Source organism: Oncorhynchus gorbuscha, linkage group LG05 (assembly GCF_021184085.1).
Source record: "Oncorhynchus gorbuscha isolate QuinsamMale2020 ecotype Even-year linkage group LG05, OgorEven_v1.0, whole genome shotgun sequence".
NCBI lineage: Eukaryota > Metazoa > Chordata > Actinopteri > Salmoniformes > Salmonidae > Oncorhynchus > Oncorhynchus gorbuscha.
This window is the reverse complement of record NC_060177.1, coordinates 93,120,859-93,143,133: the sequence shown is the minus strand read 5'-3', so window position 1 is coordinate 93,143,133 and position 22,275 is coordinate 93,120,859. Positions and strand designations below refer to the sequence as shown.

Below are 22,275 nucleotides of genomic sequence, written 5' to 3'. Positions count from 1 at the left end.
AGGCCATGAGACGAACAAGCCAGGCACCTCAGGACAACAGGCCATGAGACGAACAAGCCAGGCACCTCAGGTCAACAGGCCATGAGACGAACCAGCCAGGCACCTCAGGACAACAGGCCATGAGACGAACCAGCCAGGCACCTCAGGACAACAGGCCATGAGACGGACCAGCCAGGCACCTCAGGACAACAGGCCATGAGACGAACAAGCCAGGCACCTCAGGACAACAGGCCATGAGATGGACAGACGAACAAAGACAGATGACACAGGGAACAGCTCGTCCTTGTCCATATCACACAAAATAAAATGACATTTATCACAATGAGATGTGGATGTGCCCATTTTGAAGGACGATTTGCTTCACCAGACAGAGATTAAGCCAATAGTCCTGGACTAAACTGCTGACAGCCAGTTGGGAGAATGTTTTGAAAGAGTTTGATATGTGCTCTCTGGGATTGTACAGCAGCAGTTAAGCACTGAATTGTAGTAAATGCAATGGGATTTATTTTATTAACCCATGAAATGCTGTAACACTCTTTTTTTATTTTTTTATTTTACCTTTATTTAACCAGGCAAGTCAGTTAAGAACAAATTCTTATTTTCAATGAGGGCCTAGGAACAGTGGGTTAACTGTCTGTTCAAGATTTGTACCTTGTCAGCTCGGGGGTTTGAACTTGCAACCTTCCGGTCACTAGTCCAACGCTCTAACCACTAGGCTACCTGCTGGTTACTAGTCCCAACGCTCTAACCACTAGGCTACCTGCTGGTTACTAGTCCAACGCTCTAACCACTAGGCTACCTGCTGGTTACTAGTCCAACGCTCTAACCACTAGGCTACCTGCTGGTTACTAGTCCAACGCTCTAACCACTAGGCTACCTGCTGGTCACTAGTCCAACGCTCTAACCACTAGGCTACCTGCTGGTTACTAGTCCAACGCTCTAACCACTAGGCTACCTGCTGGTCACTAGTCCAACGCTCTAACCACTAGGCTACCTGCTGGTTACTAGTCCAACGCTCTAACCACTAGGCTGCCTGCTGGTTACTAGTCCAACGCTCTAACCACTAGGCTACCTGCTGGTTACTAGTCCAACGCTCTAACCACTAGGCTACCTGCTGGTTACTAGTCCAACGCTCTAACCACTAGGCTACCTGCTGGTTACTAGTCCAACGCTCTAACCACTAGGCTACCTGCTGGTTACTAGTCCAACGCTCTAACCACTAGGCTACCTGCTGGTTACTAGTCCAACGCGCTAACCACTAGGCTACCTGCTGGTTACTAGTCCAACGCTCTAACCACTAGGCTACCTGCTGGTTACTAGTCCAACGCTCTAACCACTAGGCTACCTGCTGGTCACTAGTCCAACGCTCTAACCACTAGGCTGCCTGCTGGTTACTAGTCCAACGCTCTAACCACTAGGCTACCTGCTGGTTACTAGTCCAACGCTCTAACCACTAGGCTACCTGCTGGTTACTAGTCCAACGCTCTAACCACTAGGCTACCTGCTGGTTACTAGTCCAACGCTCTAACCACTAGGCTACCTGCTGGTTACTAGTCCAACGCTCTAACCACTAGGCTACCTGCTGGTTACTAGTCCAACGCTCTAACCACTAGGCTACCTGCTGGTTACTAGTCCAACGCTCTAACCACTAGGCTACCTGCTGGTTACTAGTCCAACGCTCTAACCACTAGGCTACCTGCTGGTTACTAGTCCAACGCTCTAACCACTAGGCTACCTGATGGTTACTAGTCCAACGCTCTAACCACTAGGCTACCTGCTGGTTACTAGTCCAACAATCTAACCACTAGGCTACCTGCTGGTCACTAGTCCAACGCTCTAACCACTAGGCTACCTGCTGGTCACTAGTCCAACACTCTAACCACTAGGCTACCTGCTGGTCACTAGTCCAACACTCTAACCACTAGGCTACCTGCTGGTCACTAGTCCAACACTCTAACCACTAGGCTACCTGCTGGTTACTAGTCCAACGCTCTGACGACGAGGCTACCTGCTGGTTACTAGTCCAACGTTCTAACCACTAGGCTACCTGCTGGTCACTAGTCCAACGCTCTAACCACTAGGCTACCTGCTGGTTACTAGTCCAACGCTCTAACCACTAGGCTACCTGCTGGTTACTAGTCCAACGCTCTAACCACTAGGCTACCTGCTGGTTACTAGTCCAACGCTCTAACCACTAGGCTACCCTGCCGCCTCTACACTCTAACCACTAGGCTACCATGCCGCCTCTACACTCTAACCACTAGGCTACCCTGCCACCTCTACACTCTAACCACTAGGCTACCCTGCCGCCTCTACACTCTAACCACTAGGCTACCCTGCCGCCTCTACACTCTAACCACTAGGCTACCTGCCGCCTCTCCACTCTAACCACTAGGCTACCTGCCGCCTCTACACTCTAACCACTAGGCTACCCTGCCACCTCTACACTCTAACCACTAGGCTACCCTGCCACCTCTACACTCTAACCACTAGGCTACCTGCCACCTCTACCCTCTAACCACTAGGCTACCCTGCCTCCCTACACTCTAACCACTAGGCTACCTGCCACCTCTACACTCTAACCACTAGGCTACCCTGCCACCTCTACACTCTAACCACTAGGCTACCTGCCTCCCCTACACTCTAACCACTAGGCTACCTGCCGCCTCTACACTCTAACCACTAGGCTACCCTGCCTCCTCTACACTCTAACCACTAGGCTACCCTGCCACCTCTACACTCTAACCACTAGGCTACCCTGCCGCCTCTACACTCTAACCACTAGGCTACCCTGCCTCCTCTACACTCTAACCACTAGGCTACCCTGCCGCCTCTACACTCTAACCACTAGGCTACCCTGCCACCTCTACACTCTAACCACTAGGCTACCCTGCCGCCTCTACACTCTAACCACTAGGCTACCCTGCCTCCTCTACACTCTAACCACTAGGCTACCCTGCCACCTCTACACTCTAACCACTAGGCTACCCTGCCGCCTCTACACTCTAACCACTAGGCTACCCTGCCTCCTCTACACTCTAACCACTAGGCTACCCTGCCACCTCTACACTCTAACCACTAGGCTACCCTGCCTCCTCTACACTCTAACCACTAGGCTACCCTGCCACCTCTACACTCTAACCACTAGGCTACCCTGCCGCCTCTACACTCTAACCACTAGGCTACCCTGCCACCTCTACACTCTAACCACTAGGCTACCCTGCCACCTCTACACTCTAACCACTAGGCTACCCTGCCGCCTCTACACTCTAACCACTAGGCTACCCTGCCTCCTCTACACTCTAACCACTAGGCTACCCTGCCGCCTCTACACTCTAACCACTAGGCTACCCTGCCTCCTCTACACTCTAACCACTAGGCTACCCTGCCGCCTCTACACTCTAACCACTAGGCTACCCTGCCACCTCTACACTCTAACCACTAGGCTACCCTGCCACCTCTACACTCTAACCACTAGGCTACCTGCCTCCTCTACACTCTAACCACTAGGCTACCCTGCCGCCTCTACACTCTAACCACTAGGCTACCCTGCCGCTCTTAGTTGGGAACAATAAACCGTTTCTGAACAGAAGAAGTCATGATTTATTCCACAGGGAAATTTTATCGTAAGATTTGTTTAATTTATTTTTATTTGTTTATTTCTTGAAATTAAAACATGACAGAGATCTCCTTATGAGATACTTAATTTCTATACAATAATTTCCTGCTGGCTGTTTGGGTTACATTTGTGTAGCGGCTCAAATTATAACACAAATCAACTCACAGTTGAAAATATACCTTTTAGTATAATTACAAAAAAATATTCTCAAAAAATATCATCATCAGAAATTCATGCAATACACAAGCACAATTTACATACAACTAGTCTGTAGGACTGACTTAAAAGGACTTTTAGTGCTTGATGGTGATGATGCTGTTTTAACACCAGATGTCAGCATCGCTGTTGGCAACATCATCGCTGTTGGCAACATCATCGCTGTTGGCAACATGTAACAAAACAATACCACACCATATGTTGCTACTGGATAGTCAAACCATCCCCATTACACAAACTCAATGTGTGCAGAAGGCTTCCTTTTTTGTTATGCTTCCTCAACGTGTATCTTAAGTAGTTTAGTGAACCCGGCTAATAAATTAAAAGATTTATTGTGAAAATAGGTTTCTGTTGTCAAAAGCACATTAGCCAAAAGTAGCTGATTTTGTGTTTTGAAAAGGATACGTGGATGTAATTTAACTCAAACCCTGGTCTTGTAGTCTACTTTATCTCAACAGATTTTAACATAATTTGATTCTGTTATTTTTGGTAAATTAATGCAATTCTGATTTCTTCACCAGCTTGAAAACATCCCACTGGGCACACATGTCAAGTTCACAAGTTACGATTTATTTGGTTGAGTTTTGTGAATGTGAATTCAACATCAAATTAACAAAACATTTCACCATGACATTGGATTTAGGTTCAAAGTTGGGTGAAAAAAAGACAACATCCCTACTGTCCAATCAGGTTTCCAACCTTCCAATCAGGTTTCCACGTTAATTCAACAGTCATCACTTTTTTTGGTTGAGATGACATGGTAACAATGATGACTTGCCCAGTGAGTTATGTTATTGAATACTTAAATGCAGGCCTACCTGAATCGAAAATATTTACTGCTTACTGTATAGGCAAAGTAAATATGATTTGCTGAAAAATGCCTTTCGATGAGTCAATGTCAATTATTCAAATAATGTAAATACCATAGATGTATTCAAATGATGAAATTAATACATTTTAAACCGTGTGCATAATGATTAAACATATTATTGTCCCTGAGTGAACTAGTCACGTTTTTCTAATGATTTATTTTATATTTTTATTAGTTTAAATGTAGGGGGTTTTATCTGTAAATTCGTGTTTTGCCTGACGGTCCTAATATTCGGGATCCATGTCAACGCTTGACGCGTGTTTGGAGACGAGGGATAATATGCTATATTTCAAGAGGGGGGGGTTGCTTTATTGCGTTATTTATCGGTGGTTTTCGGGGAAAAAAAGCGTAGTTATTCGGTAGTTTTCGGGAAAAATCGTTGTTTTGTCGGTGGTTTTCGGGAAAAAGCGTTGTTTTTGTCGGTGGTTTTCGGAAAAAGACTTACTGGCTACAACATAGAGTCGTTACATAATTAGCGTCGTTACAAACATCCCTCGGTGCACTTGTCTTGACAAGCCAGTTGTATAACCAACAGGCTGCAGAAGAGGTGTTCCGTGTTCCATGGACGATAGCTGATGTTCTAGTCTACATAGATATTATTTAAATGTAATACTCTCCGTCACACTGAAGACTATTCAGAAACAGGGTTGGTTATATTTATCAGCTTGACCTGACAGAGAAACTCAAAACAACTGCCTCATCCAATATTATCATCCCTTCCTGTATGTGCTCTGAAATGTATTATTGGTAGGCAGCATGGACAGGTCATTCCAATAGACTAGTTGAAAGATTAACACGTTTATCTGCAGTTGTCGGGAAAAACAATATCCATGGTAACCGAATCATCTGAAGTTGGATGACTTGCCGGCCCGTAGACTTGATTCATAGGTTACATATAGGTCATATTAATATTAGCGTGGCAATTCTTTAACATTATAATTACAGTAGGTGTTATTACTATTATAATTAAACCTGTTGGTGTTAGTAGTGCTAGTTTCAGTAGGCCTAGTATAAATAGTTTATGGTTGCCGTAATATATACTTTTATTTTGCCATCAAAGTAGGGATGAAATTGAATGTATTTAATTAATTGAGGTCACACTGAAATAAACCAGGTCATATACATTAACAGCTGGTAGATGCTGGTCCTGCTAGTCTTCTTATTATTGCCAAGTCGTGTTGCTCCTCTATTGGTTAAAAAATATATATATTATTGACTTAGAACACGACAAAAAGCATTAATCTGCCATCAAGTGTACTTTTATGACACTATTTTTGGTCAGACAGAGAAAATTGCGACTATAGATGTCACCTGATGAGGATTTAAGTATTTTTTTTTTTTTGGGGGGGGGGACATCCCTCTCTCCCTCTCCCCTCTCCCCCACGGACCAGAAGACCGCCTACCACAGATAGACGACCCGAGACCCCTTATAGATTTAAAAAGAGACGCTGCATTCTCAGACTGACATTCATTCAGCACTCACTGCCACCTTTTAAACAGATTTACTCTGTTCGCTTAGCTGCTAGTGTCAATTCCCGATACCTTGTTCACTTCACTTCGTCTCCAGCAGCACCATGCTCAGGATGCTACAGAAACTCCGTCTCCAGCCAGGGATCATTATATTATTGATATGGCTCTGTCATTTCATGGAAGATCAAAAAGTACAAGGTACATTATTATTATATTTTCCAAATCTTTTCGATTCCCCCCCCCCCTCCGACCCCCCTCAAAAAAAACTTTTACTGCAAAGTGTATCCTATTCTGTCTGCGTCTTGATGTGAATTGTAACCGTGTCAGAATTTCCAGTGTTGCGAACGTTTCAAAGAGAGTTCTACATTCTTTCCATTTGGTTTGAAATGGCTCACTATCAGATTGACTGTACTAAACAGGTGCCATTATGGGTCGTTTAAACGAGATGTTATTGAAAGTTTTTTTTTCTCTAGCCCACACGATCAAGGCACATGGAATGGCATTTTTAGATGGATTTCTTTCCCACTTGCTCTCCAAGTCTGTAATACTTGGACATTTTTGTTAGTTTCACGGGTTGCCATATCACCAGTCCGCTACGGTCAATATGATGGGACGCATCAGTGTGGTGTGGCTGTATACACAGTTAACTCCAAACTGAGATAGAGTTGGAGACGGTGCATGGCAGAGAAAAATGCTTGAAATTTGTGAGCACATATTATTGGACCCATAGAATGTTGTTTATGTGCGTTTGCAACCAACCCATTTCCGATCTATTTGTCATGTGGAGATCGTTACTACCTTCATTAGTGTTACATTGATCATGATTTGAATACAGTTTGCTGATAATAATGTTCATAAATTACATAATGACAAAATGTCCCTTAATTTTCTGCCGCTGAAATTAACATCAACAATATAAACCGTTTTAAATGCACCCTTTAAAAAAAAGTTACAAATTAGTCGTATTGGTTGGTGTCCATATGTGTCTTTGGGCAACGTGTTGTTTTGGTAGCTATTCGTAAAATGCTACTATGACAGGTCCCGGTGTGATCTGCGTCCACGAATGCGAATTGCTCAAATATATTTGGACCAGATTTTACACAACCATGCGTATAGTTCGAGCATCAAAATTCAAGAATGTCAAGAATGGGCTACAGTTGTTCTGGACTGTTATAATCGGACACAGAATGGATAGGCAATATAACTAGATTGCTCCGCTGTCTGCATTTTGAACATGAATAACTCAGTACTTTGTAAACAGCTTTATCATACCGGCTCTCAGTATTGAACGTTGGTGACGGGATAACCAAGTGTTAAAATATTTTCATTACGATGGAGAAAAAAAAAACCTGACCCAGACACGTGTTGTGTCTGGGTCAGTAACTCAGCGCCTTGGCTTCAGACTTTAATACGACTGGGACGTTTTCATGTTTATTTCCAGCTGGCAACTGCTGGTTACAGCAAGGGAAGAACGGGAGGTGTCAGGTGCTCTACGTGCCGGGGATGAGCCGAGAGGAGTGTTGTCGAAGCGGGAGGCTGGGCACGTCATGGACCGAGGAGGATGTACCCAACAGCACCTTGTTCCGGTGGATGATCTTTAACGGCGGAGCCCCTAACTGCATACCCTGCAAAGGTTCACGTTTTATTAGTCGTATGTATGGGATACACGTTATACAGTATACACAGTCTAACAAAATGTATGTATGGGATACACGTTATACAGTATAAACAGTCTAACAAAATGTATGTATGGGATACACATGTTATACAGTATACACAGTCTAACAAAATGTATGTATGGGATACACATGTTATACAGTATACACAGTCTAACAAAATGTATGTATGGGATACACATGTTATACAGTATACACAGTCTAACAAAATGTATGTATGGGATACACGTTATACAGTATACACAGTCTAACAAAATGTATGTATGGGATACACGTTATACAGTATACACAGTCTAACAAAATGTATGTATGGGATACACGTTATACAGTATACACAGTCTAACAAAATGTATGTATGGGATACATGTTATACAGTATACACAGTCTAACAAAATGTATGTATGGGATACATGTTATACAGTATACACAGTCTAACAAAATGTATGTATGGGATACATGTTATACAGTATACACAGTCTAACAAAATGTATGTATGGGATACACGTTATACAGTATACACAGTCTAACAAAATGTATGTATGGGATACACGTTATACAGTATACACAGTCTAACAAAATGTATGTATGGGATACACGTTATACAGTATACACAGTCTAACAAAATGTATGTATGGGATACATGTTATACAGTATACACAGTCTAACAAAATGTATGTATGGGATACATGTTATACAGTATACACAGTCTAACAAAATGTATGTATGGGATACACGTTATACAGTATACACAGTCTAACAAAATGTATGTATGGGATACACGTTATACAGTATACACAGTCTAACAAAATGTATGTATGGGATACATGTTATACAGTATACACAGTCTAACAAAATGTATGTATGGGATACATGTTATACAGTATACACAGTCTAACAAAATGTATGTATGGGATACATGTTATACAGTATACACAGTCTAACAAAATGTATGTATGGGATACACGTTATACAGTATACACAGTCTAACAAAATGTATGTATGGGATACACGTTATACAGTATACACAGTCTAACAAAATGTATGTATGGGATACACGTTATACAGTATACACAGTCTAACAAAATGTATGTATGGGATACACGTTATACAGTATACACAGTCTAACAAAATGTATGTATGGGATACATGTTATACAGTATACACAGTCTAACAAAATGTATGTATGGGATACACGTTATACAGTATACACAGTCTAACAAAATGTATGTATGGGATACATGTTATACAGTATACACAGTCTAACAAAATGTATGTATGGGATACATGTTATACAGTATACACAGTCTAACAAAATGTATGTATGGGATACATGTTATACAGTATACACAGTCTAACAAAATGTATGTATGGGATACACGTTATACAGTATACACAGTCTAACAAAATGTATGTATGGGATACATGTTATACAGTATACACAGTCTAACAAAATGTATGTATGGGATACATGTTATACAGTATACACAGTCTAACAAAATGTATGTATGGGATACATGTTATACAGTATACACAGTCTAACAAAATGTATGTATGGGATACATGTTATACAGTATACACAGTCTAACAAAATGTATGTATGGGATACATGTTATACAGTATACACAGTCTAACAAAATGTATGTATGGGATACATGTTATACAGTATACACAGTCTAACAAAATGTATGTATGGGATACATGTTATACAGTATACACAGTCTAACAAAATGTATGTATGGGATACATGTTATACAGTATACACAGTCTAACAAAATGCTTTCTTTCAGGTTCCTTTTCCACAATGCAACAACAATAAGAACTAATACAATTTAAGAATAGGGAACATGAAGTACATGTCTCTCTTTCTGTACAGCACTTTGAGATATCAGCTGATGTACGAAGGGCTATATAAATAAATTTGATTTGATTTGATTTGATGTCTCGTAAATTATAATACACATTTTAGCATTAGTATAATACATGCAGGCACAATTTATAGTCCAATATTTACAGGTGTTTTTGGGAAGGGGGATTGGCGGAAATGGTTTAAACGGAGGTGTATTTAGAAATCATAGAGTCTGGTAGCAACAGTTGTGACTTGTGTATAAAACAATGTTACAACTTCATGTATATTTAAGTGGAAACTCAATTAGACTAAATTTGTCGACACGTTTAAAGTTTATTGACCTCGTTGCGTCTAAACATGGTCTATTCTCCATAGTTGTGTTTCATATCATTTAATAAACTTGTTAAATTGATATCTCTTCTAACTCCAGAAACGTGTGACAACGTGGACTGTGGACCCGGAAAGAGCTGCAAGATGAACCGGAGGAGTAAGCCGCGCTGCGTCTGCGCTCCAGACTGCTCCGACGTCACCTGGAAAGGACCTGTCTGCGGATCGGATGGAAAGACATACAAAGACGAGTGCGCGTTGCTCAAGTCCAAATGTAAAGTCCGTCTGGACCTGGATGTGCAGTACCAGGGCAAATGCAAGAGTAAGTCCACCGGGCAGGCAGACCCAATGCATTAAAAAAACAAAAAAAACATCAGCTACTTATTCATATCCAATTCTTTGGAAACTTTTCCCATTATAATTATTCTTTTGACCAATCACATCAGATCTAATTGGTCAAAAGACCAATTAGTGAAACAAAGATCAGAATTGGGCAGCCTGTCTAAAGGCAGCCAATGGGGATGCCTGTCTAAAGGCAACCAATGGGATTCAGTCTGATTGCATTTTATTTGATCACAGTGACTAATGGTCGATTCACAGGTGTTTAATTAAGGGACATCTGGTTGGCTTGTTACTCTACTGATATAAATCACCGTATTAATTTGACTCCCTTTCGTTCTGACAGAGACCTGCCGTGACGTCTTGTGCCCAGGAAGCTCCACGTGCGTTGTGGACCAGACAAATAGCGCGTACTGTGTGACCTGTAATCGGATCTGCCCTGAACAGACGTCACCGCAGCAGTTCCTGTGTGGCAACGACGGCATGATCTATGCCAGCGCCTGCCATCTGAGGAGGGCGACATGTCTCCTGGGAACATCCATAGGAGTAGCATACCAGGGGAAATGCATCAGTAAGTAGTGTCTTCTGGGACATCCATAGGAGTAGCATACCAAGGGGAAATGCATAAGTAAGTAGTGTCTTCTGGAAACATCGATAGGAGTAGCATACCAGGGGAAATGCATCAGTAAGTAGTGTTTTCTGGGACATCCATAGGAGTAGCATACCAGGGGAAATGCATCAGTAAGTAGTGTCTTCTGGGACATCCATAGGAGTAGCATACCAGGGGAAATGCATCAGTAAGTAGTGTCTTCTGGGACATCCATAGGAGTAGCATACCAGGGGAAATGCATCAGTCAGTAGTGTCTTCTGGGACATCCATAGGAGTAGCATACCAAGGGAAATGCATCAGTCAGTAGGCCTAAGCTTTTGAAGCAACAGTATATAATTGGGTATATAATTATATAATTGTAACAATATGGTTTACACATGTCCATGTACCAACACTTACTTCTTATCATTTAAAAAACCCGTTGATGACTAAACTCAAGAAAAGTTGAGCTATTTGTATTTAAGCAATATGATTGGCTGTTCATCCACTACGGAACAACGAATCACAGCACACGCGAGCTGTCCAGAGCTGAGAGAAGCGTCCACCTATCTACTCACTGAGCTTATTCATTTTAGGGAAAGAGATTTACAAAAGTAAACCAATCAGTGAACAGACTAGCAATACGCTGGCTACTGTTGCTAGTCTGCTAATTGAAAGCTACAAAATACTCTTTATCATTAGTCTTGACTAACTTACTGTAGCCAGGTCCATATCGCTTTTGGAACGCAATTGTCTTAAAGGGGCAGGGTCCTATTTTACAACATTAAAATGAGTTACATTGTTAAATTATATGAATTATATGAAACTGCTTTTTTAATACACATCATAATAACCAAATGTAGCTTATAGCTGAATACATTTACATTTACATTTAAGTCATTTAGCAGACGCTCTTATCCAGAGCGACTTACAAATTGGATACAAGCCTCCTCCTGCACCCTCTCTCTCTATCTCCCAACCTGTTGTACCACCACTCCCCAGGGCCTCAAGCCTCCTCCTGCACCCTCTCTCTCTATCTCCCAACCTGTTATACCACCTCTCCTCAGGGTTCCAAGCCTCCTCCTGCACCCTCTCTCTCAATCTCCCAGCCTGTTGTACCACCACTCCCCAGGGCCTCAAGCCTCCTCCTGCACCCTCTCTCTCAATCTCCCAGCCTGTTGTACCACCACTCCCCAGGGCCTCAAGCCTCCTCCTGCACCCTCTCTCTCAATCTCCCAGCCTGTTGTACCACCACTGCCCAGGGCCTCAAGTCTCCTCCTGCATCCTCTCTCGCTATCTCCCAACCTGTTGTACCACCACTCCCCAGGGCTTCAAGCCTCCTCCTGCATCCTCTCTCGCTATCTCCCAACCTGTTGTACCACCACTGCCCAGGGCTTCAAGCCTCCTCCTGCATCCTCTCTCGCTATCTCCCAACCTGTTGTACCACCACTGCCCAGGGATTCAAGCCTCCTCCTGCATCCTCTCTCGCTATCTCCCAACCTGTTGTACCACCACTGCCCAGGGATTCAAGTCTCCTCCTGCATCCTCTCTCGCTATCTCCCAACCTGTTGTACCACCACTGCCCAGGGCTTCAAGCCTCCTCCTGCATCCTCTCTCGCTATCTCCCAACCTGTTGTACCACCACTGCCCAGGGCTTCAAGCCTCCTCCTGCATCCTCTCTCGCTATCTCCCAACCTGTTGTACCACCACTGCCCAGGGCTTCAAGCCTCCTCCTGCATCCTCTCTCGCTATCTCCCAACCTGTTGTACCACCACTGCCCAGGGCTTCAAGCCTCCTCCTGCATCCTCTCTCGCTATCTCCCAAACTTTAACATTTCTGTCGCATCTCGCGCCTTACACTTGTCCATCACACATGTCAACAACTAGCTTGCCCGCTCTGGAGCTAAATGTAAAATAAATATATATATATATATCACAGGTTAAAAAAAGGAACGATTTAATCCTGTACTTTTATTTTGTTCGAACCAGAATTGTATTATGCTGGTCGGAACAGTGGAACAGAATGGGAAGAAAACAGTGGTTCTGTTCCGAAGGAAATTAATTTAGGGTTTACCATAGAAATGTAATCTATAGAAGGGATTTAGAGCCCCTAACCCTGGCAATCTGACTGGTAAACTCATGGGTATTCGTTCTAAACATTCTAGTTCTATGGCCTGTACCTCGTAGGCTGATTCTCTTTGCCAACATTTGAGTTGTTTTTAGTCCACTCTGCCAACATTCCACATAAATGGAGGTTCTCCAAGCAGAGCCATTGAAGCTGTGGATGTTCAATGTACCTGGGACTACTTTGTACTTGTAACTGTTTAGAATATGATGGACGTCTGATTGTTTCCTGAAGTTGGCAACATTACCTACAACACAGCTGAGGACGTTTTTCCTCCCCACTACAATGATACTTGACCACACACGAACTAACATAGGACATGACTCAATACGACCCACTACGGTTACATGGTTATATGACTCAATACGACCCACTACGGTTACATGGTTATATGACCCACTACGGTTACATGGTTATATGACTCAATACGACCCACTACGGTTACATGGTTATATGACCCACTATGGCTACATGGTTATATGACTCAATACGGCCCACTATGGTTACATGGTGAAATGATTCACCACGACCCACTATGGTTACATGGTGATATGACTCAATACGACCCACTACGGTTACATGGTGATATGACTCAATACGACCCACTACGGTTACATGGTTATATGACCCACTATGGTTACATGGTGATATGACTCAATACGACCCACTACGGTTACATGGTTATATGACCCACTACGGTTACATGGTTATATGACTCAATACGACCCACTATGGTTACATGGTTATATGACCCACTACGGTTACATGGTTATATGACTCAATACGACCCACTATGGTTACATGGTGAAATGATTCACCACGACCCACTACGGTTACATTGTGATATGACTCACTGTGACCCACTATGGTTACATTGTGATATGACTCACCACGACCCACTACGGTTACATGGTTATATGACCCACTACGGTTACATGGTGATATGACTCAATACGACCCACTACGGTTACATGGTTATATGACCCACTACGGTTACATGGTTATATGACCCACTATGGTTACATGGTGAAATGATTCACCACGACCCACTACGGTTACATTGTGATATAACTAACTACGACCCACTACGGTTACATTGTGATATGACTCACCACGATCCACTACGGTTACATGGTTATATGACCCACTACGGTTACATGGTTATATGACTCAATACGACCCACTACGGTTACATGGTTATATGACCCACTACGGTTACATGGTTATATGACTCAATACGACCCACTATGGTTACATGGTGAAATGATTCACCACGACCCACTACGGTTACATGGTGATATGACTCAATACGACCCACTACGGTTACATGGTGATATGACTCAATACGACCCATGGTTATATGACCCACTACGGTTACATGGTTATATGACTCAATACGACCCACTATGGTTACATGGTGAAATGATTCATCACGACCCACTACGGTTACATTGTGATATGACTCACTGCGACCCACTACGGTTACATTGTGATATGACTCACCACGACCCACTACGGTTACATGGTTATATGACCCACTACGGTTACATGGTTATATGACTCAATACGACCCACTACGGTTACATGGTTATATGACCCACTACGGTTACATGGTTATATGACTCAATACGACCCACTACCGTTACATTGTGATATGACTCAATACGACCCACTACGGTTACATGGTTATATGACCCACTATGGTTACATGGTGAAATGATTCACCACAACCCACTACGGTTACATTGTGATATGACTCACTATGACCCACTACGGTTACATTGTGATATGACTCACCACGACCCACTACGGTTACATGGTGATGTGCCAAGCAGCACCATAGATGACCTAACATAGGACATGGCTCACTATGACCCACTACAGTTTCATGGTTATATGACCCACTACGGTTACATGGTTATATGACTCAATACGACCCACTATGGTTACATGGTGAAATGATTCACCACGACCCACTACGTTTACATGGTGATATGTCAAGCAGCACCAACGAGGCGTCGGTCTGATAAGTTCTGTCTTTCTTCTCCTCTCCTCTCTCTGGCTCCAGAGGCCAAGTCGTGCGAGGACATCCACTGCAGTGTGGGGAAGAAGTGTCTGTGGGATGCCAGGATGAGCCGAGGCCGTTGCGCCCTCTGTGAGGAGGCGTGTCCAGAGAGCCGGATTGACGAGGCGGTGTGTGCCAGCGACAATACCACCTACCCCTCGGAGTGTGTTATGAAGCAGACTGCCTGCTCTCTGGGAACGCTCCTGGAGGTTAAGCATTCAGGATCTTGCAACTGTAAGTAATCACCACAGCAAAAGACAATTCCATGATCTTTCCCAACAATAATACCTCCCTCGTCTCGTCTTGAGTCCCCGCCCCTGCAAACTCCTACACCGCCCCCCACCCACCCGGCACAGCTCAGCACAGCTTAACGCATCTGAAAGGACTTGAGAATGGGAGAACTTGCATGATGTTGTCTGTGTTGCTGGCTTCTCTAACAAAAACAACAAAAACGTCTGCAAAAACAAACGTAAAAGTTAAAAAATATATATATCTACAGTGGGGAGAACAAGTATTTGATACACTGCCGATTTTGCAGGTTTTCCTACTTACAAAGCATGTAGAGGTCCATAATTTTTTATCATAGGGTACATTATGGTACACATAGGTACACAAAAATCCAGAAAATCACATTGTATGATTTTTAAGTAATTAATTTGTATTTTATTGCATGACATAAGTATTTGATACATCAGAAAAGCAATAACTTAATATTTGGTACAGAAACCTTTGTTTGCAATTACAGAGATCATACGTTTCCTGTAGTTCTTGACCAGGTTTGCACACACTGCAGCAGGGATTTTGGCCCACTCCTCCAAACAGACCTTCTCCAGATCCTTCAGGTTTCGGGGCTGTCGCTGGGCAATACGAACTTTCAGCTCCCTCCAAAGATTTTCTATTGGGTTCAGGTCTGGAGACTGGCTAGGCCACTCCAGGACCTTGAGATGCTTCTTACGGAGCCACTCCTTTAGTTGCCCTGGCTGTGTGTTTCGGTCATTGTCATGCTGGAAGACACAGCCACGACCCATCTTCAATGCTCTCACTGAGGGAAGAAGGTTGTTGGCCAAGATCTCGCGATACATGGCCCCATCCATCCTCCCCTCAATACGGTCTTGGCCATTGTGGAGAGGTTAAGAGTCTGTTTGATTGAGTGTGTGGACAGGTGTCTTTTATACAGGTAACAAGTTCAAACAGGTGCAGTTAATACAGGTAATGAGTGGAGAACAGGAGGGCTTCTTAAAGAAAAACTAACAGGTCTGTGAGAGGTGGAATTCTTACTGGTTGGTAGGTGATCAAATACTTATGTCATGCAATAAAATGCAAATTAATTACTTAAAAATCATACAATGTGATTTTCCAGATTTTTGTTTTAGATTCCGTCTCTCACAGTTGAAGTGTACCTATGATAAAAATTACAGACCTCTACATGCTTTGTAAGTAGGAAAACTTGCAAAATCGGCAGTGTATCAAATACTTGTTCTCCCCACTGTATATATCAACAGGTTAAGGACAGTTCAAAAGAGAAGTACTCTTTTTTTGGGGGGGGGAGAAGTCGAGATGCTAACTCCATGAAAATAACAAGAGACTAACTTTTACAATTAGAACAGTGAAATGTTCAGTATTCAACATCTAGTTTGTGGTCATAATCTCACTTCCGTGCAGTTTTTTTTTTTTTTTTTGTCATAGTTTTAATTGTATTTTTCATCTAGACAGACAGATAATGATAATATCTTTACGGATTCGACGTTCCATGGTCACATTGCTAATTTTATGTTAATAATGCATTATGTTTTTTATTTTGGGGTGTAATCAATGAATTCAAAATAGACTAGATCTGTAATGGATGTGGTCCTTCTGTAGCTCAGTTGGTAGAGCATGGCGCTTGTAACGCCAGGGTAGTGGGTTCGATCCCCGGGACCACCCATACGTAGAATGTATGCACACATGACTGTAAGTCGCTTTGGATAAAAGCGTCTGCTAAATGGCATATATTATATTATTAATGGTACACACCGATCTGCTATAACATGTCATATAGAGTCAGAATGAAAACACACACACCACTCTGCTATAACATGTCATATAGAGTCAGAATGACAACACACACCGATCTGCTATAACATGTAATATAGAGTCAGAATGACAACACACACCGATCTGCTATAACATGAATGAAAACACACACCAGTTGCATACATTCATATAAGTGCATAAGGTGATTGTAAAATTGGTGCCGATTTATCTAAAATGATTTAAATTGAACCTCAACACATAGACTACCTATTTCTACCAAGATTCTACCTGCTCACTAAACTGGGGCTATACATGCCTTCAAATGGTCCCAAAATAGCCTCAAAGAAATGATAGAAGTTAAATTCTAAGTCGCTATATGTCAAAGAATGTCTGATGAAATAATTTTATTTTCATCCTGATGAATAAATCTGGATATCTTCCACTACACTACATGATTATATATGATGTTCGACTGACTACATTTCTTCCACTAAACTACATGATTATATGATGTTCGACTGACTACATTTCCTCCACTAAACTACATGATTATATGATGTTCGACTGACTACTTTAATGTAAATGTGCCTTATTAAGGTACATGTAGATTACAACTTCTTTTAAAGGACCTTTGACATCATCACCTCATGAAAGAAGCATTTACCCTATAAGCAGAAGTAGCAGCTTGCAGAAAAACGTTATCTTATTTCTCCTCAGTCACTTTCTACTTTTCTAAAATTAACATGTGTTCTATCCATCTATCTGTACTTACTGCTGTGTGTGCTGAATGTAATGAATGTTGTCTATCAGAATATATGTATATATAAAAACAAATCCCTTTTTGGATTTGATGAGGTACTGCTCGTTTTGTATTGTTGTCCCTCATGCCTTTTTACATTTCCAAAAATCAAAGCTGTGTGGTTGGCCTGGCTCATGTCCTGCTCGATAGGTCATAGGTCAAACTGCTGTGCCCCCAGAGAAACACTCCACCCAATGGCAGCCACTGTACTGTGTCTGAGACAAAAGGAGACTGTTTTTTTTAAATAAAGAAGAGAAAGGCATTGAATACCTCACCCCCCCCCACACACACACACGCCAAGTCCCGTCTCGTCCCTGAAACATGCCAACACCACCACACTTTCCTGTGGCTTTGTGCAGGGAGTGGTGGGGGGGTGGGGGGCGGGGCTTTTGAGAACCTTCACTGAATATTGTTCTGCTGCGTTGCTGTCGTGCTCTTTATTCATACACCGGCTATCATATATTCTCCCATCTAGCCATAACAGAAGACCGTGAAGAAGAGGAGGAGGAGCAAGAAGATCAGGACTACATGGTTCACATCCATCTGTCCCCCTTATTGGTTGGATAAGCTGTCTATCATATCCACATGCTCTCCTTATTGGTTGGATAAGCTGTCTATCATATCCACATGCTCTCCTTATTGGTTGGATAAGCTGTCTATCATATCCACATGCTCTCCTTATTGGTTGGATAGGCTGTCTATCTACCTGCCTGGTCTCCACGAAGGGAACAGTCCTAGGGCCAGGTCTCATGTTGTCCATACTGTACAATACATATGTATATGCTTATTTATACATATTGTTCAGTTCTGCTAGGTGTTTTATTTATACTGTGTTTTGTGTTATATTTTTTTAAATAATTTATACATTTACAATGTTCAGGATTACTGTGTACCATGTTATTGTTACCACTAGTTTCTATTGGTGTTGTTGTTGTCCTGTTTGTTTTTCTCTCCCTTCCTTCCTTCCTTCCTTCCTTCATTTTTTTTTTCGATATATAACGAAGAAAACGATATTTCTCCAAAGAGAAGCAGTGTTATTTATTGGGTGAAGTATCCGTCTCTCATGACTCCCTGTGGTGTACTAACCTACCTATGTTCAAAGTGTTAGATATCTCTATCACAGATGTTTATCATTCACACATCAATGCATCAATGCTTTAGCCTACTGTGTGTTTATTTATGGGGGGGGGAATCTGATCTGTCAATCATTTATGTACAGAAATGTTTTTGCTTTTTTGTTTTTTTGTTTAACCCATTATTATAACTCGCTAGAGGGACAGTTGTTAGGGGTCAAATCTATTTTAATTCCAATGCGTTTTCAGGAAGTAAACCCAAATTTAAAAAAAATGTTCCTCATTGAAGAGAATTGGAATTTCAGTGTACTTCCTGAATTGAATGGAATTGAAATGGAATTGAATTCCCACTTGGTTATGAATGAAGCCTTAGTTACTCCCTCCCCTACAATGTCTTTCCCCAATGGAGATGTCTGTCTAACCAAAACATCACCCACAGTAGCAGTATTTTTTTTATTTTACATGTTAATAACAGATATGTTTTTTTTTGTGTGTGTGTGGGGGGGGGCGCAACACTTGATTTTTGTCACAAGATGTGCCATGAACATTTGTGTGCTGCCAATGTTGTGCTCCATGTAGCTCTTGCAGAGCTCACCTGACTGAAATGCTATATACACACACTGTATTAAACCTCATCACTTTGCTTTTCTCATATTGCCCCTTGTTCTTCTCAGAATGCATTTTCATTGTTAACAAGAGAAATACTAAATTCTGTTATAAGTATATAGTTATTTTTTATTTTTTATGTAGATGTCATATGTACATACAGAAAGTATGATGGTATTTGTACAGATATGAAGAGTAAAACAATAAAAAATGTTTTTTTTTCCTTTACATGTTTGTTGTTTCTGACTCGTAAAGAGACTGAACTCTCACTGTCTTTGATATACATACGTATTAGATATTGTGACACTGTGATATGCAGTATACATTGATCTATATCTTGGGCCATTAAGAAATTACATTAACTACAAGCACTATGAAATGTGTCCCCATAGAAGTATTGAGTAACAACAGCTGATTCCAGAGTATTGTCTGTTGTTTATTGGTACAGTAATGCTATTTAAGGCAGAATGATCTCAAGTAGGAGAGCTGATCTGAGATCAGTCTATAATGTTAAATCATAGCTAATACGATCGTATGGACTGATCCTAGATCAGCACTCCTACCTAATCTGATACATGTGCCTAGATCAAACAGACGCTTTGTTGTTTATATTATACTAAGAGGTCTGTAAGAGGTTGGTCCTAGCCAGATGAATCATGGGGTTTGTCCTAGCCAGATGAATCATGGGGTTGGTCCTAGCCAGATGAATCATGGGGTTGGTCCTAGCCAGATGAATCATGGGGTTTGTCCTAGCCAGATGAATCATGGGGTTGGTCCTAGCCAGATGAATCATGGGGTTGGTCCTAGCCAGCTAAATCATGGGGTTGATCCTAGCCATCTGAATCATGGGGTTGATCCTAGCCAGCTGAATCATGGGGTTGATCCTAGCCAGCTGAATCATGGGGTTGATCCTAGCCAGATGAATCATGGGGTTGATCCTAGCCAGCTGAATCATGGGGTTGGTCCTAGCCAGCTGAATCATCGGGTTGATCCTAGCCAGCTGAATCATGGGGTTGATCCTAGCCAGCTGAATCATGGGGTTGATCCTAGCCAGATGAATCATGGGGTTGGTCCTAGCCAGCTGAATCATGGGGTTGATCCTAGCCAGATGAATCATGGGGTTGATCCTAGCCAGCTGAATCATGGGGTTGGTCCTAGCCAGCTGAATCATGGGGTTGATCCTAGCCATCCCAACCGTGAAGCACGGCGGTGGCAGCATGATGTTGTGGGGGTGCTTTGCTGCAGGAGGGACTGGTGCACTTCACAAAATAGATGGCTTCATGAGGAAGAAAAATTATTCGGATATATTGAAGCAACATTGTTCAGGAAGTCAAGACATCGTTCAGGAAGTTAAAGATTGGCCGCAAATAGGTCTTCCAAATGGACAATAACCACAAGCATACTTCCGAAGTTGTGGCAAAATGGCTTAAGGACAACAAAGTCAAGGTATGGTAATAGCTATCATAAAGCCCTGACCTCAATCCTATAGAAAATGTGTGGGCAGAACAGAAAAAGCGTGTGCGAGCAAGGAGGCCTACAAACCTGACTCAGTTACACCAGCTCTGTCAGGAGGAATGGGACAAAATTAACTCAACTTATTGTGGGAGGCTTGTGGAAGGCTATCCCAAACGTTTGACTCAAGTCACACAATTTAAAGACAATGCTACCAAATATTGAGATTATGTAAACTTCTGACCCACTGGGAATGTGACAAAGAAATAAAAGCTGAAATAAATAATTATCTCTACTATTATTCTGACATTTCACATTCTTAATATAAAGTGGTGATACTAACTGACCTAAGACAGGGAAGTTTTACCAGAATTAAATGTCAGGAATTGTGAAAAACTGAGTTTAAATGAATTTGGCTAAGGTGTATGTAATCTTCTGACTTCATCTGTGTGTGTATATATATATATAACTAACTATTGATTATATACTATATATTTTACATTTACATTTACATTTAAGTCATTTAGCAGACGCTCTTATCCAGAGCGACTTACAAATTGGTGCATTCACCTTATGACATCCAGTGGAACAGTCACTTTACAATAGTGCATCTAAATCTTAAAGGGGGGTGAGAGGGAATACTTATCCTATCCTAGGTATGTGCAGTCCTTCTTACCGAATTCTGATGTGTATTTTGAAGATGTTAGAATAACTGTCCACATGTACTTTTCCTCAGCCAACAAGATGAGTAACAAACAGCTAAATCACTAGCCTATGTCAATCTACTATCCTCCATAGTACAAAAGTTGACCTATTCTATTGGTCAGCTTGTCAAGGGAGAAATAACCTATTTCAAACAGACTCTGGGACAGTTGTGGGAACGATAAATCCCAAATTCATACAACCAGTTGGCCTAGGCTACATAATATATATTTTTTAAAGCAATGAGTGATGCAACAGATCAGAACATTTAGCTTAAAATGTTGATAAACTATTATTTTTTCACATTATAAGCGCAGTAATGCACACAAGGCAGTAAGCTACCCGTGAATGTTCCTTCCATAATACAATTAGCAGGAAAACACCAAAACATCCATTAGAAATGCTGAAAGAGAGATCTAATAGGCTCATTTGAAGCAAGGTAAGACTCATAATATGTATTAAAACATTCACGTTTAAAACAATGAAAT

General features: G+C 41.9%; 1 protein-coding gene across 2 annotated transcripts; it reads left to right on the top strand.

Moving 5' to 3' along the window:
- Positions 1–6,111: 6,111 nt before the first annotated feature.
- On the top strand, positions 6,112–19,861 carry LOC124036668 (follistatin-A-like). 2 transcript variants are annotated; one of them, XM_046351509.1, is made up of 6 exons: positions 6,112–6,374; positions 7,618–7,827; positions 10,129–10,347; positions 10,711–10,935; positions 15,146–15,376; positions 18,430–19,861. In XM_046351509.1, the coding sequence occupies exons 1-6, from the start codon at positions 6,281–6,283 to the stop codon at positions 18,519–18,521; spliced, it is 1,071 nt and encodes a 356-aa protein (XP_046207465.1). In that variant the 5' UTR covers positions 6,112–6,280; the 3' UTR covers positions 18,522–19,861. The 2 variants fall into 2 exon arrangements, with proteins under 2 accessions (XP_046207465.1, XP_046207466.1); XM_046351510.1 differs by having other exon boundaries at positions 6,116–6,374; positions 7,618–7,809.
- Positions 19,862–22,275: the final 2,414 nt, after the last annotated feature.

Bases quoted from the DNA above. Each gene is read 5' to 3' on its own strand.
- LOC124036668 (XM_046351509.1), top strand. From the start codon at position 6,281: ATGCTCAGGATGCTACAGAAACTCCGTCTCCAGCCAGGGATCATTATA. The intron at 10,936-15,145 runs GTAAGTAGTGTC...CTCTGGCTCCAG, and splicing joins ATACCAGGGGAAATGCATCA to AGGCCAAGTCGTGCGAGGAC. The intron at 15,377-18,429 runs GTAAGTAATCAC...TCTCCCATCTAG, and splicing joins GCATTCAGGATCTTGCAACT to CCATAACAGAAGACCGTGAA.